Source organism: Neovison vison, chromosome 1 (assembly GCF_020171115.1).
Source record: "Neovison vison isolate M4711 chromosome 1, ASM_NN_V1, whole genome shotgun sequence".
In the NCBI taxonomy this organism is placed as follows: domain Eukaryota; kingdom Metazoa; phylum Chordata; class Mammalia; order Carnivora; family Mustelidae; genus Neogale; species Neogale vison.
Window position 1 is genome coordinate 66,180,160 of NC_058091.1, and position 21,866 is coordinate 66,202,025.

General features: G+C 35.8%; 1 protein-coding gene across 3 annotated transcripts in view; it reads left to right on the plus strand.

Moving 5' to 3' along the window:
• AHI1 (Abelson helper integration site 1) overlaps nucleotides 1-21,866 on the plus strand; it is a 216,487-nt gene that overhangs the window by 99,843 nt on the left and 94,778 nt on the right. For all 3 annotated transcript variants that reach the window (XM_044248265.1, XM_044248275.1, XM_044248284.1), the window contains one exon: nucleotides 154-271. In XM_044248265.1, coding sequence (XP_044104200.1) covers nucleotides 154-271 — 118 coding nt within the window. The remainder of the gene's footprint in view (nucleotides 1-153; nucleotides 272-21,866) is intronic.

A 21,866-nucleotide genomic window follows, 5' to 3' on the forward strand; every position in this document is an offset into this window, starting at 1 on the left:
TAAACCTTAAAAACTAAGCATATAAATCCTTACCATTTGTTTTGATCTACCATGTGACCTGGTTTGCATCGCAGGCAAATATTTCTCATCCAGTTTTTGCATCAGTAACCCCGGAAATTACACTTTGGTTCTGATTTGCCTTTCCTATTACAGGTCAACAAAAATCTCTCCTTTTCTTCAACGTCAGCCTCCTCACAGCAGTCTAAGTTAAAACAGTCAGACATGCTGGCCGCTCATCAGATTCTACCTCAGTCTGGTTTCCCTCAGCCCGGTGAGCCCTTTCTTATTTTGAGTATTCTTTTAAATGTGCAGATGCTGTTTTTTTATGAATATCCTTTATTTCACTTCAGAAATACAGCTCATAGCTTTGTAATGGTCAGTTTTCGCACTTGAATGATATTCTAGCATCTTTTTTCTTTATAATCACTAAAATTCTTTTAAAAGCAAATTTGAATTTGGTAAGTTTAATAGTGGATACTCTAAAGCTCTATTTTATTGAGCAGAAAATAATTTTAAAGTAGCAAAATATGTGAATCTTAAATCTGTGTAATATGAAATCTGATTCACTTTCCCTTGGATAAAGGAGCCATAGTTGATGAATAATCCCATTCTATAACTCATTTCAAGAAAAACCAAGGTAAAATACATTTGAGAAGAAACAAGATACAACCTGCCAGTGATACCATGTTTCTTCAAGGTTGGCAAATTAATAAGATATGCAAAGAAGCTACTTATAAAAATCTACATGAATCACTGAGTTGAAACAAACTGTGCAGTTGCAAATTTTTAGGCTAATGTTTTAAATTTATTTGAATAAGATTTTCACAGGCTGTCAAAGAAAAAGCATCAAGGTGAGAAATGTATATTTTGGGTAATTAAAGAAGATGATTTCTGTTCATTAAGCTGTATGTTTGCACAGTATTTTTTCTACTGAATTCTTTTAGAAAGGTGAGACAGCAGAGAACAAAATTATCTTTGACAAAGAGATTATAATGAACTTGAGCTTCAAAAGAGCAACATAATTTATTTAGAAATTTGGGAACCATATTACTTTTCTACTTTAAAAGTGTTTGGAGTTACATATGGAAGCTATTTAATATTATTGTATTTTAATGTTGCTGTATAAGTTACACATTACAGTGAAAACATACTTGGATTAAGAATTCTTGTATTCAGTCTTGGCTGTGCCTTTTATTACCGTCATCCCCTTAAATCTTGATTTGAAAGTAGAAATGATGTTTACACTTGGTGGTGTTGGAGTTCAAGTCACAACGCACATACGAAAACACATTGTAAGCATAAGGCAACCTATGCATGTAACATACTTATAAACATGATGAGTGTGCATGCTAGCTTCACACAAACTTTCAATTCCAGTTGCAAATCACTATAATAACGAAGTTATCCCAGACCTTAGAAATTTTAAATTTCTAATGTTTCAGATGTGTGCCAGAAGTTGGAACAGTGGCATTGGTCATTCTTAAGCACAGTAGAGTCACAGTCCATGCCACCTCTTTAGACTCTTACTCTCTGCACCCCATCTAGATACTTGGTTTGCCTTCAGATCATGCCATTTTAATGACCAGGAGGGAGACAACTGGTCTCCACCACTTGATTCCTGCCATCTTCCTGCTGAGGTCTAAAATTCTTCTGGGAACAAATCCAGGATTCCACACTTCAGGATCAAAAGTGTAGAAGTGTCTGGTGGAGTTATAATATATTGATTAAAATTCATTCAAGTAGTATCTTAAGTTTGTCAGCAAATAAGGTGAAGATAATAGAAATAAAATTCTTTCCTATTTCATAAAGGGAAAAATAAGGATATGTAGGAAGCCTTTTGAAATGGGAGGAAGGATTACCACTGAAACAGGTAAAGACTAAAGGGAAAGCTAGATATGATAAAGGGAAGTTGTACAAACTTCACCATTGTACATAGGCTTTGGTCCATTGACCTTTAGCTTTCCATGGCCATATAGCTCTTAAGTATAGCATTTCTATCATGCACGTCTCTGTGTGTGTGCCCGCTCTCAGAAGCATTACCATCAAACCACGTAATACATGGTAACACTGCTTCACGTGACTGTTTTAGTTACTAATATGCTTGACCTCATTTTAAGGCATAGCCTTCCTGTAAAATTTATTGAGATATCACTGTATAGAAAGCTTATAGAAGCAGAATATGTAGTCCATTGCAAAATGGCCAAATTAATCGATTTTATTCATTAAGAAGTTTATCTTTGTGGAAAAGAATCATGTAGTAGAAAACTGATGAACTAGTTTCTACACCTGGCTCCATTTCTACATGACTGTACAATCTTGAGAAATTTTTTTCAGGCCTGTTTTCTTATCCCTACAGATAAATGAGGGCTCTGGATTTAGTGAGTTTCTGTCTTAAAAATTCTTTAAAATTCTGGATTTAGTGAGTTTCTATCTTAAAAATTCTGTGATTTTAGGGACTCCTGGGGGGCTCAGACAGTTAAGTGTCTGCCTCCAGCTTAGGTCAAGATCCTAGGGTCCTGAGATAGAGCCCCATGTTGGGGGATCTGCTTCTCCCTCTCCCTCTGCATGCTGCTCTCCCTGCTGGTGCGGTCTCTCTCCATCTCTCTCTCTCTCTCTGTCTGTCAAATAAATAAATAAGATCTTAAAAAAAAAAAATCTGTGATTCTATTCAGTATTCAAATGAGCTTTTAAAAGGGATAAACAGTTAAACGTTCCTGACTATACAAGAAATCTATTAGAATCTGAAATATAAGAATCTGTGTATATTAGTATCTGAAATACAAGACTACAAAAACAGGGGGCCTGGTTGGCTTAGCCGGTTAAGCATCAACTCTTGATTTCTGGTCAGGTCGTGATCTCAGGATCATGGGATTGAGGCCCCCAACCCTCTCTGCCGCTACATGTGCGTGCACTGGTGCTCGCGCATTCTCTATCTATCTATCTATCTATCTAAAATAAATAAATAAAATCTTAAAAAATAAAGATTACAAAAACTAATGTAGATGATGTTTGAAAATAAAAATCTTACTTGAAAACCTATGTAAATATTCAAGTCATATCTGTAGATGTTTGGCTTTGTACAGTATAAAGAAAAGCTTTTTATGGGTACCTGGGTGGCTTAGTTGGTTAAGTGTCTGTCTTCTGCTCAGGTCATCATCCCCAGATCCTCAGATTGAGCCCCACAAGGATTCCTGCTCAGTGGGGAGGCTCCTTCTCCCTGTCCCTCAGCCCCTCCCACTACTTGTGCTTTCTTGCTTGTGCTCTCTCTCAAATAAATAAATGAATGAAATCTTAAAAAAAAAAAAAAAAAAAAGAGCGAGAAAGAAAAGCTATTTGACACTGAGCTAATCAGTATGGGCCCCCTGTTAGGAGGCTGAAAAGCACAGGTTGATTTGCTATATTTCTATGTGAGTTTCTGTGCTGGAAGCCTAGATTCCGAGCAATGCAGGTTTATGGTCTGCAGTAACTTCTGTTAACCCTGATTCAGGGTAAGTTCTGGATGATGGAGACTGCTAGAAAAGTAACTTTTTCTTGTTAGGTTGGCATTCCTCAGCTTCTATAACAGTACCTTTTTCATTCTATAGTCATTTAATTGACTGCTTTGTTGAAGGTCCTCTCTTAACAATATGTACTAAATATTACAGTTTCTGCCCTCAAGCAGCCTCCAGTCTGACTGGGGAGAGTGATAAGCATGGAACAAATTATGTCAGCATGTGACAGATTATAAAATCACAGTATAAACAGAGTGTCACTGGAATCAAGAGGGGTAGAGCAACCAAGAGCTTTCTCAGATTTTTTTTTTTTAAGATTTTTGTGTTTATGTGAGAGAGTTCATGCATGTTGCACATGTTGGGGGAGGGGCAGAGGGAGAGATCTCAAGCAAATTCCCCGTTGAACACAGAGCCTGCTGCAAGGCTCTGCTTCAAGACCCATGAGAGTATAACCTGAGCTGAAACCAAGTCGGATGCTCAACCACCTGAGCTACCCAGGCGCCCTGAGCTTTCTCAGATTTTATATGTCCAAACAAAAGTCATGCCCCATGCCCCTTCTACCTCTGCTTTCCCTCCTACACACAAAGGCTTCCCAATCCCAGCACTCTGACCACATTTACCCAGTTGTTCAGAACTAGGAGCCACTTTTTAGCTGTGTTTTTCCCCCGACCACTTCCATACTTACACTCTTGTCTCTTAGCTTATTCTCCCCATAGCAGCCAAAGTGATTCTTTAAAAAATGAATTAGATCAGGGTGTCCGTGTGTCTTCCTATCACAATTAAAATGATTCTTAGAGTCTTTATCCTGTCTTATAAAACCTTCGAACATCATGCCTCTGTCATCGTTTTGGCCTCATCAGCATCTTGGGGGAGCGGGGTTTCAGGAGGCCATGCCAAGTAAACAAAGAACTAGGTAAACAGACATACCGTTTGATGACAGCTTGACTTGGCTCGGAGTCAGGCTGACTCTTAACTGGAAGAAATGCTGAGGTGGATGTGTTTAGGAAGAACTGAGTCTGTAAAGGTAGATTAGGGTCAAATTGTGTCCTACTGAGTAATTCCCATTTTATTTTCTAGATAAACTAGAGCTGTCCAAACGTATGAGTATGAAAGACATATGATAAAATGTGTTTTTAAAAAACATATCTGGTAACTAAGTGAGGGATGGGTTCCAGAGGAAAAAAACTGGATACAACTCTTTTTTTTAATAATTTTTTTAATTTTTTTATAAACATATAATGTATTATTAGCCCCAGGGGTACAGGTCTGTGAATCGACAGCACTCACCATAGCACATACCCTCCCCAATGTCCATAACCCCACCACCCTCACCCTAACCCCGTCCCCCCCCCCACCCCCGGCAACCCTCAGTTTGTTTTGTGAGATTAAGAGTCTCTTATGGTCTATCTCCCTCCCCATCCCATCTTGTTTCATTTATTCTTTTCCTACCCCCCAAACCCCCCATGTTGCATCTCCATTTCCTAATATCAGGGAGATCATATGATAGTTGTCTTTCTCCGATTGACTTATTTCACTAAGCATAATACCCTCTAGTTCCAAAAAAGCTGGATACAACTCTTAAGAGATACTTACTTTAAAGTATTATGAGATACTTTGTGAAGTAAGATTCATTAGGCTATTACCCTGGGTTCTTAATTACCAAGAATCAATCAATTAATCCTATTAATCCAATTAAAGCTAAAACTATAAATCTCTCCCTGAGTAACTTTTATGAGAAAGAAAAGTTTACAGTTCTGTCAGTTATCCTTTAATAAAACGGGGTGGAATAAAAGAAAATGGTAATTTTAACATTTTAGGTTAAATTGTAGGCTGTAGCTCATAATACCTCACCATGTAGAGAACATGTAATACTGCATCTCAAAACTGTGTCCATACTTCTTTAATATAATGAAGATCTCTAAAATAGTAACAGCAATTTGTGTTTGTAAAAAAATGATAAAGTGCTTTCATGTACATTCTCTGATCCTCAGTAAAACTTTCTAAGAAATAAGGTAAACATTAAAATCATACAGGGTGGAATCTTTTCGGAGCTTCTAGGACTTTAAAACGTTTGCTACTCAGCCCCTGTAGCGTGGAAGTGAGAGGATGAGAGGCAGCGATCCTGACCGGTCAGAGTACCCATAGCTGGTGTTGTCTTAAAGCAGGATCTCCTCACTACTAGCTCACTCCTTCTCATGCTACAGAACCAAACTGCCTACTTCTAGAGGAGGGCACAAGTGCAAGAGGTGGAGTGGACTGACCCTCCATGAAGCTGTGCCTGGAGCCACTGCATCATTCCTGGCCCAGGGACCTCCCGCTCTGCCTGTGGTCCCTCTGGCTGTGGGTGTTATCTGTTGTTACCAGCTTTGGACGTCTATGATCTACTATGGAGTAATAACCTGAACAGTATGGCCTCTGTGGAACAGGTGCAGGTGTTAAAATTGAGGAGCCAACAAGGTATTTCCTGATGACTAATGAACTTATATTTTTCCTTGACCTTTAGATATAATTCTGTTTGCTACTTATTGATTTTTTTAAGAGTTTATTTATTTATTTGACAGACAGAGATCACAAGTAGGCAGAGAGGCAGGCAGAGAGAGACAGCGAAGCAGGCTCCCTGCTGAGCAGAGAGCCTGACATGGGGCTCAATCCCAGGACCCTGGGATCATGACCTGACCCAAAGGCAGAGGCTTAACCCACTGAGCCACTCAGGCACCCCTAGTTATTGATTTTTTTAAGCTTTGGTTTTTGTGAGACTGTGGTATTTAAGGCCGCAGTCAAACCAAGAGGTTCTCTGTAGGAAAATTTTGTTCTGTGATCATTTGTCTGAATCCCAGATACCCTTGAAATATCTCAAGGGTTTTTATGAAAGTAAATTTTAAAGTGTAGATTATACATTAAAAAGTAGAATTAATTACTGTTGCAGGGGGAGCAGAAATTAGCAGGAAGTGCTTATTTGTTGGCAGGGGTAGTTGTATCATCTTTGCATGTTTCTATTTGAAGGACAACATGTATCATTTGTATATACTTAGTAAGTCTTTTCACATTTAGGTGGAAGTTAAATTTACTTCATATTCAGTAGATAAGTTGTCATATAAAATATGAATCATTTTATTAATATGTCTTCATTAATGTAGTTTTATTGCATCTTTTTTTAATTGTGGACTGGGAATTTGATGGGAAAAACAGAGTGTGACATGGTGCTTTAAAATAATCAATAGCTTCTGTCTTCTCCATATTTTGTTTGTACTTTTCATTATCCCATGTAAACATATATTAAACCTTACAGCCAACCATTTAGTCTTAACTTTTTTTCTCATTTTAAATAGGCAAAGTATTCGATTCAAACATAACCATAAAATGATTCAGATGACTTCGGTATTTGTTAAGAGATGTCAGGTTAACTTCTGTGCATCCACATGTTTAATATTTGAAGAACTATATTTTTACAGTTGACTTTTGTATGTCTTTGACAAGTGTACACTTAACTCCCTTGACCAGCTGTTAAAATTAGGAGCCATTTCCAGTTAAAATTTATTTATTTATTCATTTATTTTTTTTTTTTTTTTTAAAGGTCTACCCATCTATTTGACAGACAGAGATCACAAGTAGGCAGAAAGGCAGAGAGAGAGGAGGAAGCAGGCTCCCTGCCGAGCAGAGAGCCCGATGCGGGGCTTGATCCCAGGACCCTGAGATCATGACCTGAGCCGAAGGCAGAGGCCTTAACCCACTGAGCCACCCAGGCGCCCCTTAAAATTTATTTTTATTGTTTTCAAGATTTCAGTATCTCTTAAGATTTTAATTTTCTTATAGAAAAATATAAAACTTTTGGGATGCCTGGGTGGCTCACTTGGTTAAGTGTCTGCCTTCAGCTCAGGTCATGATCCCAGGGTCCTAGTATGGAGCCCCACAGTGGGCTCCCTGCTCTGTAGGGAGTCTGCTTCTTCCTCTCCCTCTGCTCTCCCCCCTGCTTGTGCGCACACACTCTCTCTCTCTCTCTGTCTCTCACAATAAATAAGTAAAGTCTGAAAGAAAGAAAGAAAGAAAGAAAGAAAGAAAGAAAGAAAGAAAGAAAAGAAAAGAAAAGAGAAAGAAAGAAAGATGCAAAACTTTTAAAATATTACCACTGAATTCTAAAATGAATCCTGGGTCATAGTTTAACCAGAGATTTTGTGATATCATTATATAACTCATTGTAGAAGGTAGATTATATCTAAGTTGGAAACATGACGCTCCTTGTATTTCAAAGGAAAGGAAAGAAAACATTTTGGCAAAAATTGGGAGTTAGAATGACCGTGAATAAACACAGCTGATGGCAATAGGGGGTTTCCATTTTAAGGAAGGTAAAATGAGCTTCAAAGAACTTTCTCTTATTATCAGAATTGGCAGTTTTCTGATAGTATTACTTAATAAACTTTAAACTGTTAATTGAAAAGCATGTTTTATTCTGATTTCAAACTTCCAGAATTCCAAGATTTCAATTCAGGTGGTAGATGGGTGAAAGGAATCCATTCACTGCCATAGGTAAAGATGTCTACAGAATTGATTTTCTGTAGACAGGTGTCTTTAAATGTGCTTTATGGTACTTAAAAGAATCAAAAATGTTTTTATTATGCAATTTTTAAGTGCAAGAATTTGTTTTCCAAAACAACCACTTTTCTGAATTCAACACCTGTGCATTATGGTGCAGAAAGCACTGGACCTGGGGTCCGGAAAGGCTGGGGAGTTGGGCCTGAGCCCTAATTGTGCCACTTCCCAGCTGTTATCTTGGCTGACTGCCTTTATCTCTCTAGGTGTATTAGCCCTATTTTCTACTTCATATGAATCTTCTACTTCATAGGATGGTGAGGATCAGAAAAAATATTTTAATACTTCGAAATCCATAAGAAACTGTAGGAATAAACAACATGAGATTTCCTAGGAGATTCTTTTTATATCTTTTTTTTTTTTAAGTTTGAAATCATGCAATTTGTATTGTGGTCAAAGGAATGGAGGAAGTCTTACATTAAGACATGATTTAACAAAATGTGTTAAGTGATATTTATAGAAAAAAAATGTCATAGAAGCAAACAATGGATCTAGAATTTTCAGAAGCATGCCAAAAAAGACATTAAAATGAAGTAATTTTAAGAGGAAAGTATTCAAACAAGATCTCAAACTTAATCCACTGGAACCCATCTAGTTTTTGAAACTTCGGCTTTCCCCATAAGTACCAGTCAACACAAAAGCCCTGAAGATGTGGTACTATTTTCATATTTGGATTTTTCTCAACACTGAGCAAATGACTTTGATTTCATAGATTTTTTTTCTTTAGCACATCACTATTTCATATTCCCTTTCCACAGAGACTGAGATTTCATTTGTTACAATTTCTATGTTGTCTCTTATAATTGGATTCTCTAAAATTCATGTTTGATTTGTACATTCAAGGTATATGATGCCATTTTAGTCACCAGTATCAGTATTTTACTAAGTAATTCTCCAGGGATCCAACTTAACCCATTTGTTAAAGATTAAAACTTATCCTCACTTGAATTAGAAGCCCCTGTATTTCCTGAATAATAAATAATACTTGAATTATTAAGGTATTACTGTATTGATAACTTAAAGTATATCCTATATTTATCACTTCCTAATTTAAAAATTATTCTGTCAACTCTAGTAAATATTAATGTACTTAATGGTTCTTCATTCACATGGATATGCATTTAGTATTCATGTCCCCATCTAGCTACTAAATTTCTCCTAGTAACCTCTGAAGAGAGAATAGGAATGCAAACTTTTCTCCTCATTCAAATCTTGTGATTTGAATGAGCTTAAATTTGTCCACTATTTCCTAGCCAATTATTTTCTAAGAAGCTATTTTACATGATATTTACATATGTATAGGTTCCAGCCTTACAATTTTCAGCCCTTTTCCCCATCTGTTAAAAATGGAAAACTTTAAGGTAGGTTTTTTTTTTTTTAGTCACTTTCTCTGTGTGTGGGTGTGTGTTTTGTTTAAGAACCTAAATTAAATTTAGTTGTTGAAGTATATTGTAACATTTGCCGAGTAGGCTAATTTTTAAGGTGAAATAATTATATTAATACTCAGTGAAAAGCAAAAAGCAGACAACTGAAAACTCTTAACTGTAAGAAATTAAAATGAGATCCTATTGATTTATTAAAAATGAAAACTACATAATTTATCCTAATGCAGCCAGAGTACATGCCAGACCACTGAATTTGCATTTTATAGATATTCTGATGTTTACCTTTTTTGAAACTTTCCAGTTGGTGTATTAACAACTTCTTAATTTGTCTTTTTTTATATTTTGAAGATTTATAGGAGATATTCGCATGTAGCATCCTTTTTTAAAAGACCACGTGTGAATCTTTTGAAAGCATAGGCAAAGTTAAACAGAGCTGCTGTAGTATATAGATGGTTCTGAAATATGAAAACCAATTTCAGAAAAGACACTCAGCTGCAAGCTTGTATAGCAAAATGTATGTAAACTAACCACTTTTGTCATATAAGTGGCAGAAATGTAATCATATTCATGCATGAGCTTTAATTTCCTGAAAAAAGCTCCTGTATTTTACTTTCTTGTCTCATTTCCAATGACAACATTACCATTTTTCAAGTAGAAACTGTGGACCCATCTTTGACTCCTTATCCTTTCCTTTAACTAGTCTCAAAGGCCTCTCGTTTCTTTACTCTAAATCTTTCTTAATTCACCAAGAGTCCTTTTGATCTTTATGATCTCTTTCTTATCCTGTTTGTTTTTTTCTAGTGTCTGAGTTTTGTGGGTATCATTACATCTTCCTAAATCTCTCTAAGTTCTTTTCTCTGAATTGATGTTTTCCTCTGTGCTCAGTTTTTTCTTCTGTTTATGTATGCTATATTTTCTTTCATGGCAGTGTTTTTTCCTTGATGTTTGATGATCCTTGGTATCTGTCTCTTTTTAAAAAGGAAAGACTGGGTACAAATATGATGTCCCTTTTCTGTTGTGTAAATAACTCTGTTCAGTATTTTGTTCACTTTAGCAGACATCTCTTGAGAACTTTGCATTTACGGCTAACACATATTAACTGGCAACTTATATTTAGGGTAAGCAAGTAAGATAAATGAATCCACCTGTCAGACTATCAGATTCATTGCCAGAATGAGAATATAAGGGGACAATAGTGTTCACTGTAGAAGTCTTTACTTTCCCAAGTGGTATGTTCAATAATATTTTTAGGGACAATTCCACTGATTTATTTTGTATTTTTAAATCTTTTTTAACTATGGTTAATGCTCAGCAGCATCCATTTTATGTGGGATCTGCAGCCTGTTTGGCCCAAGTGTTTTACATACTAACGTTCAATTATTTCTCCTGGGTTTGGTTTTGTTTTGCCCCCTACCAAATATGCTGTTTCTCTACCCACAGATCCTGACTTTTATGTCCAGATAGATTCTGTATCCACTACAGCCCATCATAATGTTTTCAGGCAGATGTTTCTAGTCACTTTTCGTCTTCTATGAATTTGTTGAAATCTCTGACCTGTTTTATTCAAGCTCACCAGTGACTTTCACATTGCTCATTCCCATGGTCAAATCTTTGTGTTTATCTTACTTGACCTATCAGCAGCACTTGACAGATTCGACGGCTTCTTAATACATTGGTTTCTGGGATACCACATTCTCAGTTTTCCTTTTATCTCATTAGCCACCACTTTGCATTTTCTTTTGCTGATTCTTCTTCTTTTCTTCCATGTCTTATTAGACAGTTCCACTGCAATCTAATAGACCTGCAGAGTCCAATACAGTAGCCTCTAGACTCATGTAGCCATTGAATACTTAAAATATAGCTAGGGTGACTTGAGAGCTAAATTTTTAATTATATTTTATTTCAGCTTTTAAATATAAATAGCCACATACATTACCATTGGCTATCATGTTGGACAGCTCAGATTTACAAAATCTACTTCTATATAAATCTTCATTATCTGACACCAGACTGATCACATGTTAAAATGTAAAAAATAAATTACCACTTTTTTTAATGTAATACACATAATGGTTTTAATATCAAAACTTCCTTGAATATAATGTTGAAAATCTCATAGTTTTTCATAATCCTGATTGTAGAAATGTTATTAATAAGCAATGTTGGGGGGGGCAGTTGGGTGGCTCAGTCTGTTAAGTGTCCAACTCCTAATTCTGGCTCAGTCATGATCTTAGGGTCATGAGATCGAGCCCTGTGTCAGGCTCCCTACTCAACAGGAGTCTGCTTGAGATTCTCTCCATTTCCTTCTGCCCTACTTCCCATACCGTAGTGCACACATGTTCTCTCTCTAAAACAAGTAAATGAATCTTTAAAAAAGATAAGCAATATTGATATTAATTTGAGTAGGGGGTTCTACAAGTTTCTTATTCTTCATATTTAAATCAATACACAACATTCTGCTTTTACTTAGCTGAGAGGTCAGGGACACCTGAATTTAAATCCAGATTCTGTTAGTTATGCTATGACCTGGAGTAAGTTATTTCATTTTAGTGACTTGTCATTTGAAAATAGAAGATGGGAAAGTGTTCACTGCAAGTGAAAGTTTTTAAGTACCAACCTGTGCTTGACTTAAAATGCACTAGAGTTATAGATAGTATCCTTATGACTGTATTCAGAGCTATTTTAAACATTGAGCTTTTTATTTTAAATTTACCTAACTTCCCACTAAATTTTAGAAAAAGAAATAACTATGTTCTTAGAATTAGATTTAGTAAATGTCTTATGTTAAAATCCAAATTCCTCTAGTACATAAATATTTTTTCAAAATACAATTTCCAGGCATACTGATTAAAGCATTTCTGTAACAAAAGTGATTTTTATTATATAAGTTTAAAGTAGGAGAGGTGGAAATTTCAGCTTCTTTATCAGAATATAATTTACATCAGGATGAAAGCGGTGAATGTTTGTGATTTACTGCTGTGACTCCAGGGTAAAATGAAACTGTCAGTAATCAATTCCCTCAAAGGTGAAGATTAAAGGAAGAATTACAGCTTGATACGGCTATATCCGGCAAGGGGAGAAGGGCAGGTTATAAAATGGATAAATTGCTTTTGACCAGGGATAACTTTATTCTTATATAGTTTGAGAATAAGACCACATATAATGTTATTTAATATCAACCATAAGATGCATTTTACTATTTTTATAATCATAAACCAAAATTGACAGTTTTTTCTATTTTTAAGGCAGTGAAACATACAAAATAATGTTATTGTAGGGTATATTTTCATATCTGTAGCTTTTAAAGTAGATTTTTTCATAACTTTTTTTTCCTGAAAATAAACTTAATGCATGGTTTTGAAGGAAATAAGTATTCTATAATTTTGATGTCTTTCTTTAAATGTAGATATTATTTTTTTAGTTTTTCAGTATTACAGTGAATATATCTGCATATCAAAATGTTGTGCCTACCTCTGATGATAAAAAATATTTTTAATTCATGTTTAAAATAAAAGGTCAAATTTGACTCCCTGTTAATCATGCTTGCTCGTTCCTTCCCTTGATGTACCTGCACGTGTTCCACATCACTGCTTTTTCAGCCTCCATGTTCTGTGATTCTGGGAAAAGTGATGAATTTTAATAGTGATCATTCTTTTATTTACTAACTTCACTCAGGGTGGACACTGCTTATAACCAAGGTAGCAGTTCCCCATGTATACTCCCTTGTTTGGGGGGGGGGGGGTGAAATACCACTTATATCATAACAATAATAATTCTTGTTTCCTTTCTAAATTCCAGTTTCCCTAAGTAACTTCAAAAAAAAATTAAGTCTATGACAAGACATATTTCAGTTTTTAAACATTTTAGTTTGTGACTACTAAAGCTCTAGAAATTTGGAGGAAGATTCTGGAAATTTGGAGGAGGAAGGCTATCTAACTTAAGTTCTCAGTCACTCTTAGGTTATGCTTTATAATACTATCTTCAGTATAGCCTTCAGATTTCCCTTAGACTAGCTAAGTGCATACTTTTGCATTTTGTGGTTTAGTCAGTTTGGTCTGGATAGCGAACAGTCTATGATATCATAGAATTTACTGGTAATGTTTTCTGGAAATGAATATCCATCACTTATTGAAAATGTCAACTAACAGTGGAAATTAGGTTTAGGAACCAGTTCTTCTGGTAATAATAGAGATGTCCAGATAATGTTGATTTGTATTTTCCAGAATTTTAAATGTGTGTTTTCAGGAAGCTTTTTCCTTGAATGAAAAGTGAATGAAAATGTAAAGAATCACTCTTTGTGTTGTTCTTAGTCAGCAAGTTGCCTACAAGTATGAGAGCAAAGTTGATGACAAATATGGCAACTAAGAAATGACTAAATGGAGTGACTGGTCATATTTTAAAAATAATTTAAGAAGTTTTTACATTGTAAATGTCCAATAAGTAAAAAGTAGAACATTGTGCTAACGTTCTAATTTCAGGCAATTTACTTTTTTCTCAACTTTCTCCCCTGAAAAATATTCAACTGTAATTTTATAAAGAGTAAAAATTGAGAATGGCTTTTTGACTAGCATCCATCTTTTTGAGTTGAACTAGGAAAACTGTATTTTAGCAGAAGCATCTTACTAAAACTTGTTACTCAGTTTAAAAAATAAAAACCTTTATATACTTTATCAAAAACTAATTCATGCAGTTCATCAACCAGTGTTTACAGAGAGCCTACTATGTGCCAAACTCTGGGAGAAATGGATGATGAAAGACTGCCCTCAGAGCCCTCCCAGTCCAGTTAAAGAATCCAGTGGGCAGAGAAATAGTTACAGTAAACTGGGGCTGAGTTCAATAGGAGATAAGCATAAAACACAAAGGGAGCACAGATGGGAATCAGTCTGCTTAAATTTATTATTCCTATGAAATGCACTTAGTTTCATGGCCTTGCTTAGAACTCCATGTTGTCTATTCAATATGGAATAATATTGTCTATTTAAGACTCCTCCAAACCATAGTTTAGAACTACGAGTCTGAATTTTGATGCTGACCTTTTACAAGGCCAGTGTGACACAAGTCACAGTAATAACCTGCATTACTGTACTGTATCCTTCAACTCTGCCTCCCTAGGGTGTTCTGTGAATAAGTGAGTGAATATTTATAAAGCACTCCTGTTTCTTTCCTATTAATATGTATAACTCTGTGTGTGTGTAGTATTTGCTCACCCTTCTTTTGAAAAGGAATCAAGTCACATCTCACATCTATTAAGTTTTGTCAAAGCGAAGTAGGTAGTAAGCAGGTGTTGTATTTTGGCCAATTCAGAGTCAATAAAGTTTGGGGTGTTTTTGTTTGGTGCAGGGGGGGGAAATCTCTTGTTTTCTTTTTTTCTTCTCTATTTCTATTTTTGTAGTAACATGAGGCCTGATACTTAATGTCATGTCAGTCTTTTTAATCTGTGTATTTTCAAGTGAAGATTTAACAGAATTGAAAGTAAAACACATTAGTAGCTAATGTTAAAGGCATTTATAAATGCACAGTATAACAGGCAAATTAATCTGCTCAATTTACATGAAATTTATGATATAGCATAATAAGCATATTTTTTAAAAATGACTTCTCTTTGCTTTGAGTTATGGAAAATGTCTTCTAAATCATCATGCTTATGTTCAAAATCTAAATTTACTACCTCTCTCTAGAATTTAAATAATATATTTTATGGCTAGACCTGAGAAAATGAGTTCTCTCCTTTGTATGTCCTCAATACCCTAACAGTGTAACAGATGAAAATACTTTTTCCATTATTAAATCTTTTCTTATTTTAACTTTGTTCTTTTGGGGTTTTTTGTTCTGTTTTTAATTCTAAAGGATGTCTTATTCTTACACATGCAGATACTAGGAATGCAAAATTCATTCATACATTTAATAAATACCCAATAAGTACTCTCTTTGTCTCAGGCACTGTTATCGGTGTTGTATGAATGTATCAGTGAACAAAACAGGTAAAAATCCATATCCTTGTTCAGTCAAAAGAGGCAGACAATAAGCAAATAAGTATAGAATAAATAACAAGCAAACGAAGGAAGTGATAAAGTGAACTCAGGAGTGAGGTTATGTTGATGTTTTAAATAGGGTGGTCAAGGAAAATGTCACAAAGAATCTGACACTTGAACAGAAGTTTGAAGATAAAAGAAAGCCATGTCACTAAAATTAACAAGTCAGGAAACGACAGATGTTGGTGAGGATGTAGAGGAAGGGGATCCCTCCTACACTATTGGTGGGAATGCAAGCTGGTGCAGCCATTCTGGAAGACAGTATGGAGGTTCCTCAAAAAGTTGAAAATAGAGCTGCCCTATGACCCAGTAATCGCACTGCTGGGTATTTACCCTAAAGGTAAAAAAATAGTGATCCAAAGGGGCATGTGCACCTGAATGTTTATAGCAGCAATATCCACAATAGCCAAACTATGGAAAGAACCTAGATGTCCATCAACAGATGAATGGATAAAGAAGATGTGGGGGGCACCTGGGTGGCTCAGTGGGTTAAAGCCTCTGCCTTTGGCTCGGGTCATGATCCCAGGGTCCTGGGATCAAGCCCCACATCGGGCTCTCTGCTCCGTGGAGAGCTTGTTTCCTCCTCTCTCTCTCTGCCTACTTGTGATCTCTTTCTGTCAAATAAATAAATAAAATCTTAAAAAAAAAAAAAAAGAAGAAGATGCGGTGTGTGTATACACACACACACACACACACACACACACACACAATGGAATACTATGCCGCCATCAAAAACCAAAATCTTGCCATTTGCAATGACATGGATGGAACTAGAGGGTATTTTGCTAAGCGAAATAAGCCAATCAGAGAAAGACACTTATTATATGATCTCTATAATATGAGGAATTTGAGAGGCAGGGAGGAGGGTCATGGGGAGCAGGGAGGGAAAAAATGAAACAAGATGGAACCGGGGAGGGAGACAAACCATAAGAGACTCTTAATCTCAGGAAACAAACTGAAGGTTGCTGGGGGGTGGTGGGCGGAGGGCTAGGGTGGCTGGGTTATGGACGTTGTGCTATGGTGAGTGCTGTGAATTGTGTAAGACTGATGATTCACAGACCTGTACCCCTAAAGCAAATAATATATTTTATGTTAATTAAATTTAAAAAAAAAAAAAGCCATGTCATCTGAGAGTAGCATCCCCAACCAAGATCTCAAGTCAGAAATATGCTTGGTGTGCAGTTTGAAGAGCAAAGAGGCCAGTATGGCTAGAGTAAAGGGAATGAGGAGGAAGTAGAAGACTGAGGCCAGAGAAGTAGCAGGGGGCAGATTGCACAGAATCCCATCTAAATGAAGTGCAGAACACTACTGTTCCCTAGTACTGGCATAATTCACAAGAGACATATTTTTTAAAGGCAGGGGGAGGGGAAAGTTATATGGAATCTTATAGTTTGATATTTTCTAAATAAGAAAAATGAGTAAAGTGAACTGGAGACTATATCTGATGTAGTAGAAAATCCTTAGAGAAAGCACTATTTAAACTGATTGTCACCAGATGAGAAAACTAATAATCTTTAAGTGTTGGGGGGTTCCTGGGTGGCTGGCTCTGTCAGTTAAGCATCTGCCCTTGGCTTAGGTCATGATCCTGGGGTCCTGGGATCCAGCCTCTCTGTCAGGAATCCCTGCTCAGCAGGGAGTCTGCTTCTCCCTCTGCTTGTGCTCTCTCTCACTTTCTCTCTCTCAAATAAATAAAATCTTTTAAGAAGAAACAAACAAATAAAAAGTGTTAGGTCATTCCAGCTAGGAAGGTCAGTTAAAAGGTGATTTTACAATTGAGGTGGGAGAATGAGACTGAAGTAAAAGAGATAGTAGGTCATTAAGTATTAGAGATTTGGAATGAGAGTGGTAAGGGATAAAGAAGTAGAATTTGAGCGTTAACTAAGGCTACTAATGTTGGTGAATAAGTGGATGACTGTCTATTAGCAAAAATAGGGAAATCTAGAAATATTGGGAAAAGGATAATTATATTTTGGATATATTGAGTTTAAGATGCCTGGAAGACATCCAGAGAGAAATCTCTTTTAGCTTGCTCGTTCATTTGGACCTCGTTTATTAAATATCCTGTTATGAGTCAGACCCTGTGCTAAGAACTAGACTGTATGCTTTGAAATATGGGTTTGGAGCATAAGTAGATATTAAGGATGTATAGTCCTTGAATCCACAGGAATTAACAAGGTAAGGTGGAAGAAGCTATTAAATGAAAAGAGGCCAAGAGACTAAGAAGCGTTAGGATGACCATGAGATTGATAGCTTTGCTCACTCCCCAAAGACAGTCAAGGAAAAATTGAGGTCACAGACAATTACAAGAAGTTTCTTTTGGTGCTATATGTCTTTTTTGTTTGTTTTTTTAATTCTTCACTGCAGTAATAAATTTGAATTTAAAAAGAAATTTGTATTATGATCGTATACATTTTATCTTTTTTGTAGCTGTGCTTGTGATTTTCAAGATTCTATAACATTATTGCTAAAATAATATTCGTGTTAAAGACTTACAGATGCTAAATTATATTTTAAGGATTAAACACACAATTGAATATTTTGGCTTTGTGTATATAATAAATATGTCACAATTATATGGAAACATAGCTATTCTCAGATTGAATATCTAGAGCATGTCACAAGATATGATTTGGACAGACTTCAGTTTCCTGTTAGAATTTACTGAAGAAATTTGTCCAATACTAAAAATTGTATGCAGTTTTTGACAATAAATAACTACTGTAGGATTTTGAGTAATTATTGGTTAGCACAATTAAATTATTTGGGCATCAATTTAAAAGTTAAAGATGTACTGGGGCACCTGGGTGGCTCAGTGGGTTAAGCCGCTGCCTTCGGCTCAGGTCATGATCTCAGGGTCCTGGGATCAAGTCCCGCATCGGGCTCTCTCTCAGCAGGGAGCCTGCTTCCTCCTCTCTCTCTGCCTGCGTGTCTGCCTACTTGTGATCTCTCTCTGTCAAATAAATAAATAAAATCTTTAAAAAAAATAAATAAAAGTTAAAGATGTACTAACATATATTCATTGGATCAGCGAGTTTCATTTTTGATTAATAGTTAGGAATAAGTAGCACAGATTATTGGAGCCTGAAGAGACACTCCCAAAATGCATGAGGCTTAAAACTGAAGCACAGAAAGACTAAATTATACTCACTTTTGGTAGCAGGGCTAAAACCAGGAGCCATATTGCCTAATCGATGAAGTCCACACCATAGAGTTACTTACTTTTCCCTGCTTACTTTGTGCTTTTTCAGAAGCATTAATTTACCAGTCTCAAATATTAGGAACCCCCTTCCCTCCTTCTCAGTATTCTACCTACTCATTCATGTTTACATACCCTTGATGAGTGGGTCACCACCAATTTCCATAACTAACACAAGAAAGCCTACTGATTTGTCATTTTGTATATTCACTGTGCTTTACCTCTGTGGTCTGTGTAGGCATCCAGACCTTGTAGACTCAGGGCCCTCAGTGTTTGATGTTTCTGAGTTTGGGAGAATTTTTCCTTATAATATATGAAGCATATTGATCAAAGAATGTTCTCTTTCCACAATCTGAAATGTGTACCAAATAAATAGAGGGCTTCTCATAGCATTCTGAACAAGTCCAGTATAAAATAAATATTAACATTTTACTGGGCTAGATGAGGATAAGTCACTTTAAGATTCACATTTATTTGATGAATATTTAGAAAAATATTTAGAATATGGGATGACTGTACCACTGGGGAATCTGTAGCCTATTTTGCCACAAGATGTTTTTAACTCTCATTTTCTGCTTTTGTGTATTCAGTCATTCACCAGGCACATGCAACTAAAATGCTGTTTTAGTTTTACAAAATTTACAAAATTGTACCGGCATGCTGGAGATGGGTATATGAATCAGTGGGGTCAGGAGAAGAATATCATAAACTCTTTCCTAGAGAACACAATGTTTGACCTGAGCTTTAAAGAATGTCTAAGAAATAATTAAGCTTGGAAAGAGGTGTAGAAAGGGAGAGAGCTTAGGTACACCCTGACTGGAGTCAAGAACAGTTGGAGGATGGCAAGGGTAAATGAATGGGGATGGTTTTAGTGAGCTGGGCAGTAGCTATGACCTGAAGGGATTTGTGTGCCATTTTTAGTTAAGCAGTTTGAGTTAAACACTCAAGGAGGATGATTTTTTTCCTGAAGATTGTGCTGGAGAATGACAGGATAACAATTTTTCCTTAGAAGAGCTATTCTGGCAGTATGGAATGTCATTGGAAAGCCCATAGAGCAAGTCAGCAGGTTTGGTTAGGAAGCTATTCTAATAATCCAAATGAGGAAAAGGGGTCCAAGCTAAGGAGTGGGATAAAGAGGAGCGGACAGGTTTTATCTATCTATCTATCTATCTATCTATGATGTATACACATATCTAAACATACACACATATATATGCCTGTGTGTATATAATTTTTAATACAAATATTTTTAAGGTAAGATTATTTTCACCTCAGGCTGTATGAAGCAAGCCATTAAGTTATCTAAAGCAGAACTCATTGTTAGAATGTCTAACCCTTGTCATATAAATATTTAATTATAATACTTACTGTGTTTTATTCCTTTAAAACTTTAGTTCTACATGTATTTAAAGGCTGCTGAAAAAATATACAAATATAGGATATTTTAAACAACAAAGTCAAAATAAATCGTGTGTGTGTGTGTGTGTGTATCTCAAACATACATAGCAAGCCAAGTATGATTTAAAGTGTTTTTTCCTGTGTTAGTTAACTAATTAATTCTCCCATCAACCTATGAGATACATATTGTTTCCTCTGTACTGAATGAGGAAATGGAGGCATGGAGTGGATAAATAGCTTTACCAAAGTCACATAGCTAATAATTGCCAGATCCGGTCTTCCAAAATATGCAGAGTGGCTCTGGAGTCAGGATATCTTATACTACTGAATTGTCCCTTGAAATGCACTTTTTTTTTCCATGGGAAAGAGACAAAAAGTAATAATAGAGAATTGTAAATAACTCATACTTCTGATTTGGGACAGGAATTTGCCCTGAAAATTATTTTTTTTAAGATTCTCTTTATTTGAAAGAGAGAGTGCACCAGCAGGGTGAAGGACAGAGGGAGAAGCAGACTCCGCAGCAGGGATCCCGATGGCACTCAACCCCAGAACAGAACTCTGGGATCATGACCTGAGCCAAAGGCTCAACCAACTGAGCCACCCAGGTGCCCATGCCCTGAAAATTATTATTTCTCAATAAACATAGATTTATTGAGTGAAGCTATCAATGTATTGTAAAATATAAATACATGTTATAGTAGCTATTTATTCATTTGTGCATTAATTTTGGAGCCCTCTCTTATTTTTAGGAAGATACTCCAATAAATCCACAGTTAGGAGGAGAAGTGTTTGGTTTTCATTGACTGTTTTTAAATAATGCTGAGAAATTTTTTTCAGTGAAAACCTAAACCCTTTTTACTCTGCTTGCATGGAAGATTTAGCAATATTCAAAACCATTGAACATATGCTTGTCTCCTATGTAGTCGTTAAATGTCAAATAAGGATCTATAGTCCTTTCCTGAGTGTGTTCTGAAATTTCTTAAAACCATAAGAAATTCGAAAAAAAGATAAAACTCCTAAATTTATACCATTTGCTTCTTCCCCTCAAAAACTTGATTGATATATCTGCTAAGAATGAGGATATTCTCTATATAATCATAGTACTGTTATCATATCTGGGAAAATTAACAATGATTCTATAATATCTAATAAACAGTTCATATTCAGATTTTCTTAATTGTGTCTAAAATATCTTAAGCAGTTTTTTTGTTTGCATGCTTCTTTTGTCCAGCATCCAATCCAGAGTCACACTTATATTGGTCACTATGTCATTTTAGTCTCATTTAATCTCTGCTAATCTAGACTCCTTTGTTGTTGTTTTTTCATGACACTGACTTTTTTAGAGTCTGGCTGAACCAATTGCCCTGTGGAATATCCAGTGTTTTGTTTTTATCTATTTCACGGTGATTAGATTCAGGTTAAACTTTCTTTGGCAAGAACACTGTAGTGGTAAAAAGTAAAAAGTAACACGTACTTTTTTGCATCACATCAGGTAGCATGTAATGTCAGATTGTCCTACAACTTATTTGCTAAATTTAATCCTTGATTAACATAGTGATCACTAGGTGCCGTTGTAAAAATAAACTTTTCCCTTTGTAATTGCTGGGTATTCTGTGGATCAGTACTTTGAGACCATGTGAATAGCCTGTTCCCCAACAACCTTACTTAGTGGTTTCAGCAGCCATTGATGATTCTTGCCTGAATTAACTGTTAACAGTGGTTAAGAGATGCAAAATGATGGGTTTCTTTTTTTTCTTTCTTTTTAAAGATTTTATTT